The sequence below is a fragment of the Grus americana genome, chromosome 22 (assembly GCF_028858705.1).
Source record: "Grus americana isolate bGruAme1 chromosome 22, bGruAme1.mat, whole genome shotgun sequence".
Taxonomy (NCBI): domain Eukaryota; kingdom Metazoa; phylum Chordata; class Aves; order Gruiformes; family Gruidae; genus Grus; species Grus americana.
Window position 1 is genome coordinate 8,492,479 of NC_072873.1, and position 20,572 is coordinate 8,513,050.

Genomic DNA, 20,572 nt, shown 5'->3' on the forward strand with positions numbered 1-20,572 from the left:
GCGTGGACGCCAACGCCGGCTCCGTCCCCACGTTCCCCCCACCCGTGGCACCCTTGGGTGACGTGGTTCTGCCCCTCTGGCTTTATCCCGGCCTGGCGGCAAGGCAGGAGCATCCTGGGCCATCAGGATCTGTCGCTCCTGGCGGGGCCGTCCCCTGCCCACACCGTGCCAGCCCCGGCACTGCGTACGTCCCCCCCCCCCGGGGACCCCCCCCAGACCCGGTGTCACACGCTCTGGAGGTCCCCTGCCCAGGGTGGGCTGCCCAGGGATGCAATGAGTTTGCTCAGCCTCAGCTCTCACTCCTGTGATGGCTGAGGTGGGGACAGAGGGGAAGAGGGGAGGGAGCCCAACACCTCCTGGCCGCCCTCTTTGCTCCCATCTGCCCCTTAAAAAATAAAATAAAATAAACCAAAATAAAATAAAATAAAATAGAACAAAATAAACAAAATAATTAAAAAGGAAGTAAAATAAGTAAGAGTAAAAATAAACTAAAATAATAAAAGCTTAAAAGTAAATAAGATCAGTAATAAAATAAAAGAAATAAATAGGATAAAAAAGTAAAATAAATAATAAAATAAAAATGGAAATTAAAAATAAAATAAAGAATAGAATGGAATAACAATTAAATAAAATAATAGCCTAAAATAAAATAGCACAGTGAAATAATAAATGCCTACATTAAAAAATAGAGAAAATAAAATTGAAATGCAAAAAAGAAATAAAGTGAAAGTAAATGTAAAACATCAAAAATCAAAAATAAAATAATATTAAAAGAATATTACAAGAAAATTAAAATAAATAAAAGATAAAATAATAAAAAACATTAAAATAAAATTTAAAAAGTAAAAATAAAATAACAATAAAATCTAAAATAAATAAAAAGTTACATTAAAATAAAATAAAGTAATTAAAAATGAAAATAAATTAAGATACAATAAATTAGGATGAAGCACAGCACAGTGGGACAGAGACAAGACGCAAGCGGGGGGCGGGCGCAGCAGCCAGCCCAGGCAGCGCCGGCCCCGCGCGGGCAGCAGGTGCCGGAGCCTCCTCCCGGCTGCGGGGCCGGGGCGCGGCAGAGCCCAGCCCGCCGGGGCGGGGGGGGAGGCGGGGGGGAGGCGGTTACAGCGCAATAACGCCCCGGAGAAGTTGCAAACGGCGAAGAGCGGCAGCGGAGAAGGAGGGGAAGGGGAGGGGAGGGGAGGGGGGGAAAAAGCCCACCCCCCCCCCTCCGAACAACCCACCCCAAAACCCCCGACCCAAACCCCGACGCTCCCAGCCGAGCCCGACCCGGCCGCTCCCGCATCCCGGCCATGGGCAACGCGGCCGGGGGCATGGAGGGGGGGGCTGGGGGGCGGGAGAGCCGCGACACCCGGCTGCCCGTGCCCCCCCCGAGCGCCGCCACCGCCCCGTCGCCCCCCCGGCAGCCCATGCCCGCCCCCGCCGAGCTGGAGGAGCGCTTCGGCCGCGTCCTGGTGAGTGGGGGGGCTCGGGGAGGGGGGGCTGGGGGGGGAGCACCCCTGCTGGGGGGAGCCCCGCAACCCTGCCCGGGCATCTTCCGATCAGCAGCATCACCGTCATTATTGTATCGGTACTAGCTTAATTCTTACGAGAATATTTTATTATTCTGTCATGCTATTGATTTTTTTTTTTAATCATTAATAGTAATTTTTGCTCTCCCGCCCCGTTACTCATGGGGATGCTCGACCCTGCCCGGGGGATGCCCCGCACCCCCGGCGCTGTCTCCCCGCTGCTCTCAGGGTGGGGTGGTGGTGGGGATCCAGCCCTAAACTGTTGGGGTGACCCCAGCTCACGGGGACGCTCCGCCATGGCGAGGAGCCGGCGGCAGGGCCCGGAGCCGGCAGCGTGCTGCAGACAGCCGGTGCTGCGGATGTCAAAGCGTTCGGCTCACCTCCTCCTCCTCCTCGTCCTCCTCCCCGATGCTGTTTTTTCCCCCCGTGGAAAACCGCCAGCATCGCTCCCGGCCTCCCCGGCTCCCGCCGTGGGGTGAGCAGCGGGTGATGCCGAAACCGAGTTCCCATGGGATGGCAGCTCCTTGAAACGCTCGGAGCTGCCGGAGATCAGCTCCCGCTCGCTCCCCTCCGTCCTTGAGCGGGGCCGGCTGGCCGTGACCTTCGCGTCGGGTCCCCCACCGCAGGAGCCGGGGCACGCTCCATCCCGTAGCTGTACCCTCCCCAAAAATGGTCCGTGGCAGAGGGTCAGGCTGGGAGCGGGGGAAAAATTTGCTGCTTTAATCCCTTGATCCCCCGGCAGGAGATGGAACCCGTTTGCTGACCCCATGCCAGGAGCGGCCGCGGGCAAAAGCTCTGCTGGATGCCGGTACACTGGGGTCTGCTTGGTGGGATCCGCCATCCCAGCGCCGAGCCCAAATTATTTGGAAGCTATTTTTTTTATCTCGTGGAATTTATAAGAGGATTATTTGGGGACAGCCATCGCAGCCGGAGCTGCCGCCGCTTCGCCGCCGCCACGAGCACCGGCTCTGGTTCAGCGCGGCCGCGGGGGGATGATGGCGAAGGGCTTTGCAAGGCAGGGATCCACGTGGGACCTCCAAAATCCCCAAGGAGGGGGCTTTGCCGTGAGACGGCCGTCACTGGGCTGGGGTGTGGAGGGCGGCGGGTGGCCGAGCTGGGTGGCGGCGCCCGTGATGGTGCCCGGGTGCCGCAGCGACGGTGGCAGGAGAGGATGGGCAGCCGGGGACCTTGGGGTGCTTCTGCTGCGCTGTTGCTGCGAGGCCTCAGGAAACGGCACTTTCCGCCTGGCTGGGTGGCGGCAGGTTGGAAATCCTAAACCGAAAAAACGGTTGAAAGAAGGGGGAAAGCGCTGCTCCAGATCCTCACCGCCCCCTGCACCTCCTCCGTCCCGAGGGAAGGCCCTTCCGGGGGGTCGGGGGACGTGGGGGGCCGTGCTTTGGCCAGACAGGAACCCGGTGTCTTGCGAAATCGGCTGTCCCAATCTCGCTTCCTCCTTTCGCAGGTTCCCTTCCCCCTTCTCGTCGCCAGGGGGGCGGTGGGACCCCTGGGGCGGGGGGGGAGACACGGGGACAGAGGGTCCCTCCACCCTCACCCACCCCAACCACTTTCGTTGACTTGGGATTCAATTTTTCCGCCTCCTGAGCTTGTGAGGTCAGTGATGGAGCTGGAGGTGATGGGTTGGGAATCTCCCAACGGGGTGCGATCCGGATCTGGCATGTTACCATGGTTATGGCGATGCTGTGAGAACACGTTGGCGTGAACCAGTTTTGGTCTGGACATCCCAAACTGGGAGAGCTGGTGGGGCAAAGCCTGGCAGAAAAGCCAACGGTGGAGTCTGGGGGATCCAAACTACCACCGGGAAGGGGATGGATAAACCCGCCACCTGCCGAGAAATGGGGGATTTAGGTTTTTTTCCCCCAAAGCTGGCTTCTTCCCAGCTAGGGCACTGTGGCAGATGCCGCTCTGGCAGAGCGGCGGGAGGGTTGTCCCTGCGCCAAGTGGTTTGGGATGCACCGAGGTGGCTTTTTGGGATGGCGTGGAGGAAGGGACACCTCTTTGCTGCTGCGACGGGGATGCTGGGATGCTCCCACTTGGAGCAGTCAGGATTTCCCCCCCCCCCCCCTTTGGATGTCAAGAGGTAGCAATCGAGAATATCTGCGTGAAATTGTGAGGTGAGGCTGTGGCAGAGGTGAAGCCGAAAATAGCTGGGGGGGTTTGGCTGGAGCCTTGGGGACGGTGGCTGACAGGGACAGGGGCCGCTCCGGCTGGGAAGTTTTGCTGGCGAGGGCTTTGCTGCTGCTTCTCCCGGGACCTGGGGAAGAGAGCGTCAAACGTCATTGCTGCAGATGTTTGCAGATGTTTGCAGATGTGCTGTTGGCCCCGGCAGCGGGACCGGTCACCAGTGAGCTCCAGCCGCGGTGTCGGCCTCAGCTCAACCGGGAAAGCAAACTGATGCTCGGCTTTCTGCTGGATGCGTCCTCAGGCCGGTGGCCCGCAGTGGCCAGGTCTGGCTGGGTGCCGTGGGGCTGCGGTGGGGCGTCCCCACGGGTGACGTGTGCCCTCGAGAGGAAGGGAAGCAGCCTGTGAGCTGCCGTGCGGCGCTGGATCAGGCCATGGCCGAATGAGGGGAGCATCCCGGCGCTGGGAACCCCCCGGGTGACTGGATCCGTCCCTGCCTGACTCAGGAGAACATCCCGGCGCAGGGATCCCCCTGCACGCGGGCGCAGGGTGGGCGGGCGGGCAGCCGGCAGAGATGTGGACACGGTGGCTGGATCAGGCTCTTCTCCCCAGCCTGCGCCGAGAGCAGCTTCTGCTTGTTCTTAAAATAGAGCCGGGAGCAGCAGGCGGTAGCGGCCGCACATCCCTTAGCGTGCTCCTCGCCACCCTCGCGGCAGGATCCGGCCATCAGCAGGAACCCGTGTACTCCTCCACCAGCTTGTCCCCTCCCTGGGACGTGGTGGGTTTGGGACCTGGCCTGACCCAAGGACTCCCTAGTGGGATGAGCCGGTCCTGGGAGCGTCACCCAGCCCGGCTTGCTGCACGCAGGGGGTTGGGAGAGCCCTGGGTGGGGCCGATCCTGCTGGGTGCCTGGCGCTGAGCCTCGGGGAGAGGCAGGAGGATGGATCCGGTGGTGGTCAGCATCGCTGGTTGGCTGGCACTGCGGGGCTGGGCATGTCCCAACCCCCCTTGGGTGGGAGCATCGTGCTCCCTGGCCACCAGGGATGGGACATCCTGGGAGTGGCGTGGTCCCTCAGCCACCAGCCCGGGCACCCGGTGACGTTAGTCCTTCCCGTGGCCAAACGCTCGGTGGAAGCTCCTAAACCACCATCTCAGGGCTGCTCCAACCCTTTCCCTGCGGCGGGCAGGGTCGGTACCCGATGTCCGAACTGGGATGCTCTCCCGTGCCACGTGCCACCGGGGCTTTCTATCCCCGCTCCGTGGACGCGTGTCCCCCACGTGCCCCAGGAACGATGCTCGCTGGGTTCAGCAGCGTTTCACTTGAGCCCGTCGGTGTTTTGCAGAGCAAATGCATCCGTAAAGGATGATTTGAATTTTTTTGTGCTGGGTTTTGGTGCAGGGCCTGGCTCTGCTCAGCTCTGCCTGCTTGCGTGCGGAACAAAAAGAAGGTGTCTGACACCCAAAATAGCTCCGTCCTCCCGCCAGCCCTGGCGCTGCGGGTGCTGCAATACGAAAAGGTCTTTTCGTACCGGAAAATGGTGTAGGTGCTGCTTTGCCTCCGCCCGGTCTTAGTTTTAGGTGTAGAGTAAAGCCTGACTTGACCCCGCGGCCAGCGTCGGCTGAGATGGGGGGCCCCAGCCGGCTGCACCCTGGTGCTGGGCATGGGCAGGATGGGACCGTGGGCCCCATGGCACCTCGTGTTGCAGGAGGGCTGGGGGGGGACGCACGTTTGGTGGCACCCGCTCAGTAACGCGGCGGGCTGTGGCGCTGCTGGCAGGCTGGGAGAGGAGGATGGGGCGGGATGAGGGTGCTGGGTGCTGGATGACGGGAGGTGGGACGTGGCTGCTGGGGCCAAGTCCTCATGACCCTTCCATCCTTGTCCCCCAAGGAGGAAGAGGAGGAGGACTAAGTCCTTCCTCTGCCACCTCCGGGGTGCTCAGCCGCTCCCTGCCCTGTGTTTCCCACCGGCCCCCACACCTCCCGCCCTGCCCCACACCTCCCGCGGTACTGGGCCCCCTCCCCGGCAGGAAATGAGAACCGGTTTCTTCGTGCTGCTGGCTGACGCCAGGGACCACAGCAGAGCCGCTTCCTCCCCCCAGCACCACGTGCCCGCCCCGCGCCGCAGCAGGAGGCAGCCACCACCCAGTTTGTACCCAAACTGTGCCACATCCTGCCCTGCTCGCAAGGAGGGGACCACGGGGCTCGGTGGCAGAGCCACCTCCACAGGGACATCCCCAGCATCCCCCTGCCCCGCCTGCATCCCCGTGGCGGGGGGCCCACGCGAGGTCCTGTCCCGCTGGTGACGCTTGGTCCTGGTTTTCCCAGGTCCCGCACGTGGTCCCTGGAAGAGGTAGTCCACGTGGCAGGTGCCACCATCCCCTCCCTGCTGAGGGCACCCAACGGAGTGTCCCACAGAGGGTGCCACGGGTGCTGCCAGAGCTCCGGGTGGGGTGTTTGGGTGCATCCCTCTCAGCACAGCCCTGTCCCTTGGTCTGACCCTCCTGGAGGGTCTCATCCACCCCAAGGATGGCATCTTGGGGACCACGAAGATGGGCCTCCCCGGCAAAGGGGACATCTGGGGGCTGCTGCTGCCTTGCCCATCCCGAGACCCACCCGGCAGCTCCAGCGCAGCGCCGGCAGCTTCGCAATGAGGCTATTTCTGACCCCGCGGCCTGATTTTGCCCTTCCTGTCCAGCTCTCTGTGCGAGCCGTCTCCTGGACAAATCCAGCTGAGTGCTGGTTCCTCTCCGCCCACGTCTCCCGGCTTTGGCTTCTTGTGAAAGCAGCTTGACAGGTCCTTGGTGGAGATGTGCGGCAAGGCTTCTGCTCCTGCCCGCCACTGTGGCACCTCTCCTCGCGGACCTGCCCCTCTGTGGGCAACCAAACCCCTGTGAGATGCCTTTTCCCCGAGGACCTGGGTGTTCCAGGGGCGCGATGCACCCCACATCCTCATCCTCAGCATCAGGGGACCCCAAAACTGGAGGTGAAGGGTGCCTTGGGGCTGTGCATCGCCTCCACGAGCCAGCGTGCCAGCTTGCCTGCGCTCTCCAGGCGAGCGGCTGCCTCAGCTCCTGCTTTTCCCTTGGGGACCAGATCACCAAGAAATGGGTCTTTTGGGCAATGAAATTGGCCATGATCCGAGCTGTGCTCCCAGTGTGACCCAGGCCATGGCTCTGCTGGCCATCCCGTGGTGTTCCTTGGGGTCCCCGAGCACCCCAGAGGCAGGAACCGCACCTGGGGCCTCCCCGAGCCCCCAGCCGTGGCGCGGAGCGGTTTCGGCAGCCACCTCGTGCCGTTCAGAGCGCGGAAACCACGTCACGTCCTGCCGGGGTGGTCCCGGGGCGGGGGGGGTGGGGGTGTTGTGCAACAGTGGCTCGCAGAGGGACGTGGTGACACACCAGACCCTGCTCTGACATCGTGTCTCTAAAGAAACTGATTTCACCAGCCGGGCTCGTCATGCGCCTGTGGTGGCGGGGGGTACTCGGAGGTGACGGTCACCCTTGAGCAGGGCCCAGACTGCCGGGTTCCTCAGCTTTGTCACCAGCCCATGTCCCCCGTCCCTCACCCCAAGTGGCTCTGCCGGGACTGGGCTGGCTGAGGCTGGGAGCGTTGTGCACTCATGACACAGACGGACGGGTCCAGTTTTTCCTCCCGTCCCCCACTAACACCCCCTGCCCTCTGCCTCGGGGACCCCCAGGTGGGGACGTTGCTGACGGGTCCATGGCTGGTGGGATGCTATCATCCTGGGAATGGCGGTGTCCCCCTCCTCCCACCGGTGTCCCCAACCTCCCACTGCTGAGCAAGGACACCCGGCGTTGGGCGAGCAGCGGCTGCTACAGCCCCGGGGGGTGGTTTTGGGGGTCACCCCCCCCCCCAGCCCTGACACCCCTCATCCCGCAGAACTCCATGAACCTGCCCCCAGACAAGATGAAGCTGCTCAACCAGTACGACAATGAGAAGAAGTGGGAGCTCATCTGCGACCAGGTGAGGTCTGGGCGTCACGGCGTCCCCGGTGCTGTCCCTGTCCCCAAGTGCCACTCGCGGCGTGAGCATCAACCCAATACGGCGATACGGCGCCTTATTAACCCAATTAAACATCGGGGTGGGGACAGGGACATGGCGGCTGTTGCGGGGACGGTGGCATGTCCCCGTGCCGTGGGCGGGTGACCCAGTTTCAGCCTCTCTCCGGGGTTTGTAGGAGCGTTTCCAGGTGAAAAACCCACCGTCCGCCTACATCCAGAAGCTAAAGAGCTACTTGGACACGGGTGGTGTAAGCAGGAAGGTGAGGGCTCCCCCTTGCACCCCTTTTCCCCATCCCGGGTCGGGTGCGGGGACGGTGCCAACGGCTCTCCCCGTCCCACAGTTCAAGAGGCGAGTGCAGGAGTCGACGCAGGTGCTCCGGGAGCTGGAGATTTCCTTGAGGACCAACTACATCGGGTAAGGATGGGGGTGTCCTCATTGTCACCCAGCTGCCGCTGCTGTCCCCGGTATCGCCGGGACAGGGACTGGCGTGACGGTGGCTTCTGGCCGTGGGGGTGACAGCGGGGCGTGGAGGCTGGTGGCCTCATCCTGCCCCTCTGGGGTGGCTCTGATCTGAGGACGGGGGTGCTGAAGCAGCCAGCTGTGCCATGGGTGCTGCAGGACCCGACCCCCATCTTGGCTGTCTGGTACCCCCTGGGTGCCAGGATGGACCCTGACCCCCACCCTGGGTGTCCCGGCCCCTCGTGGTGTGGTGGGTGCTGAGCCATGGGTGCCCGTGGTCCCACCACCCATGGCCAGGCTGTGCTGTCTTGGTGGCCGCGGTGGCCGCGGAGCCCTGGGGCTGTGTCCCCTGTGCGTCAGGGGCGGGGGTGACCCCCCCATGGCACCCAGTGCCTCGGGGACACGTGCCACCTGGTGTCCCCAGCCTGACCCACCCTCGCTGGGGACCTCGGACCGGGGGGTGGCTCCGCCGCGGTTTGGGGGGGGCGTGGGGGGCTGGCAGAGCCCACTGACCCCCTGCACCTCCCAGCTGGGTCCAGGAGTTCCTCAACGAGGAGAACAAGGGACTGGACGTGCTGCTGGAGTATCTCGCCTTCGCCCAATGCTCCGTCGCGTACGTCCCCGCGGGTCCCCCTTCCCCAAGGCCGGGAGTGGCCCCCCCCGGGACTCGGAGGGGCTGGGGGGGTCCTGGGGGGGGTTGCTCCCCCCCCTCATCGCAGTGATGGAGCTAAGGATGCTCCACGGCTGGGGCGGCGCAGCGCATCCCCGACATCCCCAGCCCCGGGGACCCCACGGCGTGTGTGTGTGGGGGGGATGCCTGCCCATATCGGGGTGCCCCATCTCACCCGTCCCTGTGTCCCCATGGGCCTCCAGGTACGACATGGAGAGCGCCGAGAACGGCAGCCCGGGCTCCGACAAGGGCAAGGTCCTGGAGCGGTCGCTGGAGGACCTGAGCAAAAGCAGCTCCTCGTCCCCCACCCAGGGCTCCTCCAAAGTGCGGCACCTCACCGTCAGGTAACGCGTGGTCCTGCGGCCCCCGCGGCCCCCCGCCTGTCTCCGTGCCGTGTCCCCCCGCTCTCTGCCTCGCTGCACCCCCGCTCGGAGAGGGGCTCGGCAGGGAGATGCAGGCCTGGTCCTAAAGATGGGTCCCCGGTGCTGGGGGTTTTTTTGGGGACACACACCCCCCCACACACAAAGCCGCATCCCCGCGTGTGCACAAGGGGTCACCCCTGCTGGGAGCCGGGCTGGATCAGCCCCCCCAGCTCGGTGCCACGACTGTTGTGGGGTGCTCTGGGCACAACCCATCAATAAGCAAAAATTGGAGATGCTTGAGATTTGGGGGGGGGGAGCAAATCGCACACCCCTCACCCCCCCCCCCCACCCCTGGTTTAAAACCGGGGTGGAGGAACGGGCCTGCGCCCCCCCCGTAGCTGGTCCTGGTGGCCGGTGGCTCTCGCTTGGCGCCCTCGCCCCCGCAGCCCCCTTCTAACCCCGCTCTTCTCTTGCACGCTGCCGGGGGACGCGCTGACGGTAGGTGCCGGGCCCGGGGTGCTGGCGTGACGGGGACACCCCGGCAGGGCCCCGCTGCTGGCCACCGCCACAGGGGATGGTGCCCGCGGGGCGTCCCAGGCGGGCGGGGGGGGTGTCCCAGGGGTCACCCCGGGAGCCGTAACGTGGCACCTCGGGGACCGCGGGGGTCCCTTGCCGCCTGCCAGCAGCTCTGGAGGAACCGGGGTGCCGTCCCCCCCCTCCTCCCCCAGCCCCAGGGACAGGTCAGGAGTGATGTGGCACCCGCAGGGGGGCCTGGCTCTGGTGTCCATCCCCCCCCACCCGTGTCCCCCAGACCGGGTGTGCCAGGGGCCACGCGGGAGCCCCGTTTCTCCCTCCTGTCCTGCAGGCTCTAACGCGCCTCCAGCTGCTGCCTCTCGAACCAGCACATCCACACCCTCCTCCGCCACATCCACCCCAGCGTCCCCTGCAGCGCCCCGGGCAGCGATGGGGACAGTAGCCCCCGGTCACCCGGCAGCTCCTACCCGCCCCGGTGAGCCTCCGAGACCACCCGTGCGCACGAGGGGCACCTAACCTCCATCCCACCCGCCCGCCCACCCCCCCGTCACCCCCACCGCCCCGAGGGGACGGATGTGGGGGTCTCTCCTGTGGGGACGTGACCTCCCGGGTCCCCTGGTGTGTCGTGTGTGTCCCCCAGCTGCTGCCACCCACCCACCCACGCGCTGCCCCCTCTCCCCGCTTGTGCTGCGCCCCCCTCCCCGGCCCCGGCCGTCCCCCCCCGTCCCCCGCTCAGCCGCCCTCTCGCCCGCCCAGGCTGAACCCCTCGCACAGCAGGAAGACACTGAGGAACTCCCGCCTCGTCAGCCAGAAGGACGACGTCCACGTCTGCATCATGTGTCTCCGCGCCATCATGAACTACCAGGTGGGAGAGGGCAACGTCCTCGGGGACCCACCTGGGGTTCCCCAACAGCCTCCAGCCCCTGCGGGACCATCTTTGGGGGCAGGGTTTGGGGCGGGACCCGTTCTCCATCCCCTTGCTCTGAGGTGTCCTTGCTCAACCTCCTGTCTGGTGGGGATGTGGCATGGGGATGTCCCAAGGTCCTGGAGCATCCCTGGGGGGGGACAGGAGGACACGCAACCCCATTAATGTTCTTTTTCCCCCCCAAGTCTGGCTTCAGCCTGGTGATGAACCACCCAGCCTGCGTCAACGAGATCACCCTGAGCCTCAATAACAAGAACGCCAGGTAGGACCTGTCCCCTGCCCCCCATCCTCCATCCCCCTGTCCCCTCGCCTGTCCCCTGTCCCCGAGCCCCTCGTGCCCCATGTCTCCACAGGACCAAGGCGCTGGTGCTGGAGCTGCTGGCCGCCGTCTGCCTGGTCCGAGGTGGCCACGACATCATCCTGGCCGCCTTCGACAACTTCAAAGAGGTGAGTCCCCAGCAGGGACACGTGGTCCTCACGCTGACACCCATGCTCTGGCTGGGTTTGTGCCTCAGTTTCCCTATGTGTGGCAGAGCCCTGCGTCATCAGGGCACCCCCCCATCCTAAAATGCCCATCCCGTGACTCGCTTTGGGATGCTCCAGCCATTGGGCTTGACGTCCCCATGCCAGCGTGTGTCCTCAGGGCCACGTCCCAGTCGGACCGGGTGCCGGGTGGCACCTAGCAGGGTTGGGATGGTGTCACCGGCGGGTGCCTCCTGCCCTGCCACCCCCTGGGTACCCACCCTGGCCGTGTCCCTCCTGGGCCTCAGCCCCCTGCTCCCACCCCAGGTCTGCGGGGAGAAGAACCGCTTTGAGAAGCTGATGGAGTATTTCCGAAACGAGGACACCAACATCGACTTCATGGTGAGCAGCTGGTGGGGCTGGTGCTCTGCTGTCCCCAGGGAACTGTGTCCCCATGCCAAGCTGTTGTGGTGTCCCCAGTAAGTTGTGTCCCCAAGAGCTGCTGGTCCATCCCAGCATGCTGCATCCCAAGGGCTGTCAAGCCACCGTGCTGTCCCCAGGGCATTGTGTGTCCCCAAGGGCTTCTGAGCCACCATGCTGTCCCCCAGCCACCATGTCCCCAGGGCTGCTGAGCCAACGCGCTGTCCCCAGGGCATGGTGTCCCCAAGGGCTGCTGAGCCGCTGGTCCTTCCCCAGGTCCACATGTCCCCAGGGCTGTGAAACCACCGTGCATTCCCCAGGGGCACCGAGTCCCTGAGGGCCACCGATCCACTGTGCAGTCCCTGGGGCACCATGTCCCCAAGGACTGCCGTGCCACCGTGCCATACCGGTGGCCGCGCTGAGCCTGTCCTGGTCCCGCAGGTGGCCTGCATGCAGTTCATCAACATCGTGGTGCACTCGGTGGAGAACATGAACTTCCGCGTCTTCCTGCAGTACGAGTTCACCCACCTGGGGCTGGACCACTACCTGGAGGTGGGTCATCCTGCACCGCCCCGGTGCTGGGGGTGGGTGCTGGGGGGGGGGTGCCACTGGCCTTGACGGTGCCACCGGCTCTCCCATGGCAGACCCTCCGTCTCACCGAGAGCGACAAGCTGCAGGTGCAGATCCAAGCCTACCTGGACAACGTCTTCGATGTGGGGGCCATGCTGGAGGACTCAGAGACCAAGACAGCCGTGCTGGAGCACATGGAGGAGCTGCAGGAGCACGTCAGCCAGGTGGGACGCGGGCGCGTGGGCAGGAGCTGCTGACGCAAGCCCCGAGGGAGGGATGGGGATGGGGCTGAGCGACGTCGCCTCGTCCCCCGCAGTTGACGGAGAAGCTGCAGGATGCGGAGAACGACTCCATGGCCAAGATAGCGGAGCTGGAGAAGCAGCTGAGCCAGGCGCGGCGGGAGCTGGAGGCGCTGCGGGTGAGCACCCATGGGTGCTACGATGCTGGAGGAAGGGATGGGTGTCTGGGGGACAGGGGGTTAGGGGGTGCCTGGGGGACACCGATGACGTGCCGGGGCTTGTCACCGTTGCAGGAGCAGCTGAGCCCACCGCGGCCCCCCAGCCCGCCGGCCCCGCAGCCCCAGGAGTGCTACCGGCTGGCGCTGGAGCGGCGGCTGGCGGAGCTGGAGGAGAAGGGCTTGGTGCAGATCCTGCGTGGGCCTGATGGAGATGTCGCCATCGAAATCGTCCCCGTTGTCATAGAAACCCCGGCAGCCCCCGTGGTTACCGGAGAGGCCACCACCGCCACCGCCACCACCAGCACCGCCAGCACAGGTACCGGGGTGTGGGGGGGTGGTGGCAGCCCGTGATGTCCCCTTCCCGGGGGGATGCCTGGCGCAGAGGGGTGGCAGCGTGTCGCTGGGCAGAGACGCCGAGGCGGGGCGCGGGGCTGTGCCCAGGGACACAGAGTCGCTCGGTGGCAGAGGGACTGTGGCGGTGGCACCGCGTCCTGCTGTGCCACTGTCTCACCCACCTCTTCTTTCCGTTGCAGATGCTCCAGCTCCGGCCCCGGCCCCGTCTCCCCCACCAGCACCCGCCGCCCCCCCGGCCTCCCCCCCTCCACCCCCACCGCCGCTGCCCGGGGCTGAGCCCGGCCCCCCGCTGCCCCCCCCACCCCCGCTGCCCACAGGCACCGGACCCCCCCCAGCCCCTCCGCTTCCGGGTGCCCAAGTGCCACCACCCCCCCCACTGCCCCCGGGGGGGCTGGAGGGCCCCGTCCCCCCCCCTCCGCCACCCCCACCCCTCGGCGGGGAGCTCCCAGCTGCGCCGGGTGCCCCCCCCAGCACTGGTGGTTCAGGTGAGTGTGGCCCAGGGATGGTGGGGACATCCCCGGGGTGAGGGCTGGGGGCACCCCGGGGTGGGTTTGGGACCCCCCCCCACCCTGTGACATTCCCCCCGCCTTTCCCCGTCACCCCGCAGTGAAGGTGAAGAAGCCGATCCAGACCAAGTTTCGCATGCCCGTCTTCAACTGGGTGGCACTGAAGCCGAGCCAGATCGATGGCACCGTCTTCACCGAGCTCAACGACGAGAAGGTGCTGCAGGTGAGGACGGGGGGGTCCGCAGGGGTGCGGGCGCAGGGTGCTTGGCTGGGCCAGCACCCCAGTCCATGCCTCACCCATGCTGACGTTGCCCCCGTGCCCATCTTGCACCCATCCGTGGTCTCACGTGGCTGCTGGAAGAGCTGGAGGTCGGAGCAGCTCCTCGGCGCCATGGAGAGGGACAGCATGGCATCTGCCATACTTCTGTTCCCCTATCCTTATCCCTTTGCTCCATCCTCATCTTCACATCCTGTCCATGTCTTCGTCTTCGCCTTCATCCTCTGGTCCCCTCATCCCCTCCTTACCCCCTCCCTGTCCCCTTGTCCTGTCCCTCTCCTTGTCCCCTTGCTCCATCTTCATCCTCTCACTCCTCTCCTCCTTGTCCCGGTCCTCTGGCCCCGTCCTCGTCCCAGATGTCCTGTGTCACCTCCCCACCGTGCCCTCAGCCCAATCTCCCCACAGGAGCTGGACATGAGTGACTTTGAGGAGCAGTTCAAGACCAAGGCGCAGGGTCCCGGCTTGGACATCAGTGCCCTCAAAGTGAAGGCCACGCAGAAGGCTCCCAGCAAGGTCACTCTCATGGAGTCCAACCGAGCCAAGAACCTGGCCATCACCCTCCGCAAGGGCGGCCGCAGCATCCAGGACATCTGCACAGCCATCGAGACGTGAGTGTCCCCTCCTCGATGGGAGAAGGTCGGGAGAAGATCGGGTGGGAGCCCAGCTACGCCGAAGGGATGGGAAGGCAGAGGGTGCGCTGGGGTTGGAGGGGTGATGGCACCCAGCTGTGGGGATGGAGGGAAGAGATATGGAGGGATGGAGGGACCAGCTGTGGGGATGGAGGAGGAAGGGAACCAGCCATGGGGATGGAGGGATGCAGGGACCAGCTGGGTACAGAGGAAGATGGGAACCAGCCAAGGGTGACGGGGAGTTGAGGGACCTGCTGTGGGGTCTGACTGCGCTAGGGGTCTCCCACCACCCACAGGTATGACCAGCAAGCCCTGAGCCTCGACTTTCTGGAGCTGTTGCTGCGCTTCCTGCCCACTGAGTACGAGCGGACACTCATCGGGAAGTTTGAGCGGGAGCAGCAGTCGCTGGAAGAGCTCTCGGATGAGGACCAGTTCATGATCCGCTTCAGCAAGATCCCGCGCCTGGTCGAGCGCATGAATGTCATGATCTTCCTGGGCAACTTCAACGACACGGCCCAGCTGCTCATGCCGGTGGGTGTTAGAGGGGACAGAAACGGGGTGGCTGGGGGGGCCGTGAGGGGGTGGCATCCTGTGGCGAGACTCACACGCTTCTCCTCCCACCCACAGCAACTCAACGCCATCATCGCCGCCTCCATGTCCCTCAAGTCCTCCAGCAAACTGCGCAACATCCTCGAGGTGAGGAGTTTGGGGTGCGGTGGCCATGATGGGGGGGGACGTTGGGACGGGATGGGTGCACGCAGGGTGTGTGTAGGCACAGTGCCCCCCGCCCCGGGGTGGCCCATCCCTGCCGGGCCGTGTCCTCGAGCCGTTGTGTCTCCACAGATTGTCCTGGCCTTTGGGAACTACATGAACAGCAGCAAGCGCGGGGCAGCCTACGGCTTCCGGCTGCAGAGCCTGGATGCGGTAGGGTCGGCACCGGGCTGCCCGGTGTGCTGGTGCACGGCGGCACCGTCACTGTGCGGGGATGGAGGGACACAGGGATCGGCTGGAGAGACGGAGGGACATGGGAACCTGCTGTGGGGATGGAAGGATGCAAGGACCAGCTATAGGGATGGAGGGACGGGATTCAGCTGTGGGGGTGGAGGGACCGTCTGTAGGGTTTGGAGAGGCATCGGGAGCAGCTGTAGGGACGCAGGGACCAGTCGTGGGGATGGAGGGATGAAGGGACCATCTGTAGGGTTGGAGAGGCATGGGGAGGAGCTAAAGGGATGGAGATAGACAAGAACTAGCCATGGGGTTGGAAGGATGCAGAGACCAGATATGGAGTGATGGAGGGACGCGGGAACCAGCCGTGGGGATGGAGGGACGCGGGAACCAGCTGTGGGGATGGAGGGACGTGGGAACGAGCCGTAGGGATGTAGGAACCAGCCGTGGGGATGGAGGGATGCGGGAATGAGCCGTGGGGATGGAGGGACGTGGGAACAAGCTGTGGGGATGGAGGGACATGGGAACGAGCCGTGGGGATGGAGGGATGTAGGAACAAGCCGTGGAGATGGAGGGATGTAGGAACCAGCCGTGGGGATGGAGGGATGTAGGAACCGGCCGTGGGGATGGAGGGATGTAGGAACCGGCTGTGGGGATGGAGGGATGTAGGAACCAGCCGTGGAGATGGAGGGATGTAGGAACCAGCCGTGGAGATGGAGGGATGTAGGAACCAGCCGTGGAGATGGAGGGATGTAGGAACCAGCAGTGGGGATGGAGGGATGCGGGAACAAGCCGTGGGGATGGAGGGCCACCAGAGCCTGCCCTGAGCAGGGGTGAGGTGGGGCAGTGGGATGCGGGTTGGGTTGACGCCGCGCTCTCCCAGCTGCTGGAGATGAAGTCGACAGACCGCAAGCAAACGCTGCTGCATTACCTGGTGCGGGTGATCACAGAGAAGTACCCCGAGCTGACCGGCTTCCACACCGAGCTGCACTTCCTTGACAAGGCGGGCACAGGTAGCGCCCATGGGCACCGGGCTGGGGGGGTCACTGGCAGGCTGTGGCCCTGGTGCGGGAGCTCTCTGAGCCCACCCTGACCCCGGCGCCGCTCGCTCTCCCCGCAGTGTCCCTGGACAGCGTGTTGCAGGACGTGCGGAGCCTGCAGCAGGGGATGGAGCTGACCCGCAAGGAGTTCATGCGGCAGGACGACAGCCCTGTGCTCAAGGACTTCCTCAAGGTCAACTCGGAGGTGATGGAGAAGCTGCAGGCTGACAGCAAAACCACCAAGGTGGGTGCTGGTGGTAGTGCGGGGTCGTGGGGCAGGATTGGGCCCACCCAGTCCTATGTGGGGACACCCCGGGGTGCCCCGTGCTCACACCTCTGCCCCATGGGAGAGGCTCTGGGTGGGATGTGGCTCCAGCAGGAAAGCTGGGAGCCAGGGGGGATACGGAGGGGGATGCCGAGGTGGGAGAGGCTGGAAGGAAACGGTGGGCGATGGGGTGCTGGATCGGGGTGTCTCTGCCCGCAGGAGGCGTACGAGTCGGCTGTGGAGTACTTTGGGGAGAACCCCAAGACCAGTCCCCCCACCACCTTCTTCCCCATGTTCATGCGCTTCATCAGAGCCTACAAGGTAGGAGGGGACGGGGGGAGTGCCCTGTTTCTGGGTGTTGGGAGGGCATCTTGGGGGTGGTGGTGGTGGTGGTGGGGGTTTGACCCCACTTTGGAGTAACCAGCAAAAGCCACACGTGAGACTGGGGGCTTGTGGGGCAGAGAGACCCTGGGGTGCGGTGCTGCCCTTTGGGCCGGTCGGAGCTGGGTTGGGGGCTGCTGAGGGGAGGAAGGGGGGCTGCAGTCACGCGGCAGGACCCCCCCCCCCGGCTCAGCGCACCCTCCCTGCACCTCTCCCAAGAAAGCGGAGCAGGACATCGAGCTGTGGAAGAAACAAGAGGCCGCGGCCAAAGAGGCAGAATCCGGCCCCCCCGGCAGCGAGGACCGGCCCGAGGTGGGTGCCCACGTGCGTCCAGCTCCCTTGGGGAAGGGCAAGACAGGTCCTGGTGGGGGAGAGCTGAGCGGGGGACGAGGATGAGGGCAACCCATCTCCTTTGGGGTGCGGCGGGAGGCCCTGGTGTTCACCCCACGCTGTCCCCAACTGCAGCTGCCCACCCAGAAAGCCAAGCGGCAGCAGATGGACATGATCGCCGAGCTGAAGAAGAAGCAGATGGTGAAGGAGCCGCTCATCTACGAAGGAAAAGACGGGGCCATCGAGGATATTATTTCAGGTGAGAGGTTATTTCAGGCGAGCGGTTATTTCAGGCGAGCGGCCGGGCGTCCCCCCTGCAGCACCTGGTGCCAGCGGGGAGACCCTCGGTGCTGGGGGGCTGCGGGGGGCTGTCACAGCCTGGAGCCGGAGGGCCACCGAGCCCCATCACAGGGACCAAACCCACCTGTAACACCTTCTCATCCCACATGGCAAAGCTGCCGAGCGCTCTCTGCCCTGTCTCATAGCTCTTCCTCTTCTTCTGCTTCTTCCTCCTCCCTCCTGCTCCTCCTCTTCCTCGCTGTCTCTCTGGATTGCTCTGCTCAGCTCTGAAAACTGTTCCTTTCACGGCCCGGACGGGCAAGCGCTCGTCCCGGCTCTTCTGCGACGTGAGCTTCAACGAGGAGAGTCCTCTGTAGGTAACGTGGGGACAGGCGGGCTCAGGGCGAGGGCAGGGTGCAGGCAGGGGCTGCCAGACCTTGCCGCCCTCCTGGGTTTCTTGCCCATCGTCACCTCCGGCTGCGTGGCAGATCGGCTGGACTCTGCCCCGTGCTGAAAGCCAGCCCTGGGAGCATCGCGGCGTCAGCCCCAGCCCCACGACACGGTGCTGGGCACCGAAAGAGCCGAGGGACAGGGTCCCCCAGGGCGGTTGTTCACGGCCGCTGCTCCTCCTCCTGGCTCTGCGTGCAGCGGGTCGGGCTTCTCCTGAGCATCCTTGTACCCAAGCGGGGTGACTCCTGGGTGGCGGGGGGTGACCGGGTCCCGGGGTGGGCAGGCGCAGCTCAGCCAGCCTCTGTGCTTTCTCCCGGCGCAGATTTGCGGAACAACCCTTACCGGCGCGCAGACAAGGGCCGCAGCAGCGCCAAGAAACGGGCTGCGGGGCAGACCCTGCAGGCGACACCGGACATCTCGCTGTGACTGGCGCCGTCCCCGCAGCTGCCAGGACCGCGGCAGGACCGTCCTCCCGCTGCAGATGGGACCGCAGGACATCAACCCGCCGGCCCGGGACGACACGGGGCGCAGGGACGGTGCCCGCTCCTACCTGCTCCAGCCGCTTCGCGTGCCGGCTCCCACCCTGCATGCCCTTGGGTCCGGCCCAAGGATCCCCCGGCGCTTGCTTAGCAATGCCTCTGAGCTCCTCTCCCCCGGGCTGGCAGGGCCGTGGGACCCTCCTGGGTATGAGCAGGGAGGGGGGGGCACAGAATGGGCCCCAACTTGTCCTGGAAGGAAAAGAGGGGCTGCCCCATCCCTACCCCGGAGCTGCTCCATTGCACGCCTGTCTCAGGGTCAGCCCTGCACGCCGGCGTGCCCCACTCTTCAGCTTGCTGGTGCCTTCGATTTCCCGCCGCAGGAGGGGAGGAGGGCTGTAAGCCAGGGACGCAGCCGTCCCTGCACATCTCCCCCGGCCTTGCCGAGCCCTTGGAGACCCGTGTTCTCCTCCACTGCAGAGCCGAGCAGGCACGGGCTGCGCCTCCTCTCCAGCGAGGAGCCTGCTGCAACGATCCCGCCCTGGGCACTTCCCGTACCCCAGGAGCTGGCAGGGGTGCTATTTTACAGCGATTTTATACGTCTTCCTTAAAATTTCTCTGTGCTACAGGAGCAGGGACTGCAACACCCATATAGAGGGTCTCACCAGGACCCTACAGCTGTGGTGAGCAGCACTGGGCTGTTCCTCACTGCTGGGGAGGCTCCATAGCTGTGACAAGCGGCAGCAGGGTCAAGGATTTACTGTCCTCGAGTCTCCGTGAGGTGGTACCTAGCGCTGCCCACTGCATCCCCGGCATCCACCTCCGCTGTCGGGGCTGGGAGCCTCTCAGAGACCACAGTGACCATCAGCCCTCGGGGAGCAGGAGGCTGCTCCCCGTTAGGCAGCGGTTGCAGGATGCGATGTGCAGCAGGTGCTAGGCAGCCTCCAGCCCTTGCAGCAACCACCATGAGCCCGAAACGCTGCAGGGTCCCTGCTGAAATAACGCAGGAGAAAGAGGCCAGAGAGCTGCACAAGCCTCCAGATAACACGCTGGACTCAATTCCTCCCCTGCCCTGCTGCTGCTGCTGAGTAAATCCGACCCACGCACTGTCGCAATTAACCTGTTAATGCATTTACTTCGTCAAACGGCCCCTGCTCGCCCTGCTGCGAGGACGCGTGGCTGCCGTGTACATTCTCGCTAGCCCCAGCTTTTAGACCAGGTTTAAGTCCTCGCTGTGAGCCAGAGCAGCGACCACTTCCCGCTGTAATTAAGATGCTAAGCGCCAACCGGCTCCGGGTTACCCAGAAGCTCAAAGGGGAGGGAAGGGAAATGAGTGTGTAACTTATAAATGCCTTTAAGCCAGAAATGTAAAACATTAACTGCTAATTTGTATACATTATTTTTATATACTGAAGGCCTGTTTAATCTAAAGCAGAACTGGTAATAAAACGACTCTAGGAATAAAGCACTTGTCTGTGAGAAGGGGTGAAGCTTTGCACGGGGGGGCGATGCTGCGAAGGGTGGGTGGATGGATGGGCGGACGGACGAGCTGCTGCACGCTGCTCTGCTAACAACCCCTGACCTGTGTAAGAGCAGCTGCTGGGAGCCGTGACCGTGCTCCTTGGAGTATTTTTAAGTGGAAGATGTATTTCTGACTGGCCCCTGACTGCAGCCAGGGGTAAGTAACTTCAAAGCTCTGCAGCTCCTTCTAGGGACAATCTAATGGGTAAAAACATGATGAATAAGAGTGCTACAGGACAACAGAAGGGAAAAGCTAGGACTTGTGGCTCTTCCAAGGGGCACAAATGGCCCCAAAGTGGCCACCAGAGCCCAGGAACTCACTGAAAGGTGTGGGTGAAGCTCCGGAGATCTGCCAGCCTCACCTGGGGCCCAGACCTACTTTTGCACTCTCAGGGGAAGACTCAGCAGCTCCCAGTGCAGCAACGGGACAGGAGGAGGGAAAGGCACCATCTACTTGGAAACAGAGATGCCAGTACATTTAGTAAATCCTGTGCTCAGATCCATCAGTTATTACTGCCTCTTCACACCCAGAAATGATTTCTCCCTGCATCCTCCCAACACTAGGG

At 64.0% G+C, this 20,572-nt stretch overlaps 2 protein-coding genes across 7 annotated transcripts; one reads left to right on the forward strand and one right to left on the reverse strand.

Annotated features, from left to right (window-relative positions):
- The first annotated feature begins 1,213 nt into the window (after window positions 1-1,213).
- On the forward strand, window positions 1,214-19,933 carry FMNL1 (formin like 1). 6 transcript variants are annotated; one of them, XM_054801849.1, is made up of 27 exons: window positions 1,214-1,475; window positions 7,572-7,655; window positions 7,870-7,953; window positions 8,035-8,108; window positions 8,683-8,766; window positions 9,027-9,167; window positions 10,476-10,584; window positions 10,830-10,906; window positions 10,998-11,091; window positions 11,434-11,508; window positions 11,968-12,078; window positions 12,171-12,320; window positions 12,413-12,514; window positions 12,629-12,869; window positions 13,087-13,392; window positions 13,515-13,636; window positions 14,096-14,298; window positions 14,616-14,850; window positions 14,947-15,015; window positions 15,163-15,243; window positions 16,148-16,277; window positions 16,385-16,548; window positions 16,789-16,890; window positions 17,170-17,262; window positions 17,416-17,539; window positions 17,845-17,932; window positions 18,332-19,933. In XM_054801849.1, the coding sequence occupies exons 1-27, from the start codon at window positions 1,314-1,316 to the stop codon at window positions 18,885-18,887; spliced, it is 3,861 nt and encodes a 1,286-aa protein (XP_054657824.1). In that variant the 5' UTR covers window positions 1,214-1,313; the 3' UTR covers window positions 18,888-19,933. The 6 variants fall into 6 exon arrangements, with proteins under 6 accessions (XP_054657824.1, XP_054657823.1, XP_054657826.1 ...); XM_054801848.1 differs by having other exon boundaries at window positions 7,870-8,108; XM_054801851.1 differs by having other exon boundaries at window positions 7,870-8,108; window positions 17,845-17,936; window positions 18,332-18,468.
- LOC129195621 (uncharacterized protein DKFZp434B061-like) lies at window positions 1,607-10,711 on the reverse strand. The gene is made up of 2 exons (XM_054801854.1): window positions 10,616-10,711; window positions 1,607-2,804 (listed from the first exon to the last, which is right to left on the reverse strand). The coding sequence occupies exons 1-2, from the start codon at window positions 10,652-10,654 to the stop codon at window positions 2,412-2,414; spliced, it is 432 nt and encodes a 143-aa protein (XP_054657829.1). The 5' UTR covers window positions 10,655-10,711; the 3' UTR covers window positions 1,607-2,411.
- Window positions 19,934-20,572: the final 639 nt, after the last annotated feature.

Bases quoted from the DNA above. Each gene is read 5' to 3' on its own strand.
- LOC129195621 (XM_054801854.1), bottom strand. From the start codon at position 10,654: ATGGTCCCGCAGGGGCTGGAGGCTGTTGGGGAACCCCAG. The intron at 2,805-10,615 runs GTGGGTCCCCGA...TTTTCGGTTTAG, and splicing joins AGGCTGTTGGGGAACCCCAG to GATTTCCAACCTGCCGCCAC.
- FMNL1 (XM_054801848.1), top strand. From the start codon at position 1,314: ATGGGCAACGCGGCCGGGGGCATGGAGGGGGGGGCTGGGGGGCGGGAG. The intron at 13,637-14,095 runs GTGAGGACGGGG...ATCTCCCCACAG, and splicing joins ACGACGAGAAGGTGCTGCAG to GAGCTGGACATGAGTGACTT. The intron at 17,933-18,331 runs GTAGGTAACGTG...CTCCCGGCGCAG, and splicing joins TTCAACGAGGAGAGTCCTCT to ATTTGCGGAACAACCCTTAC.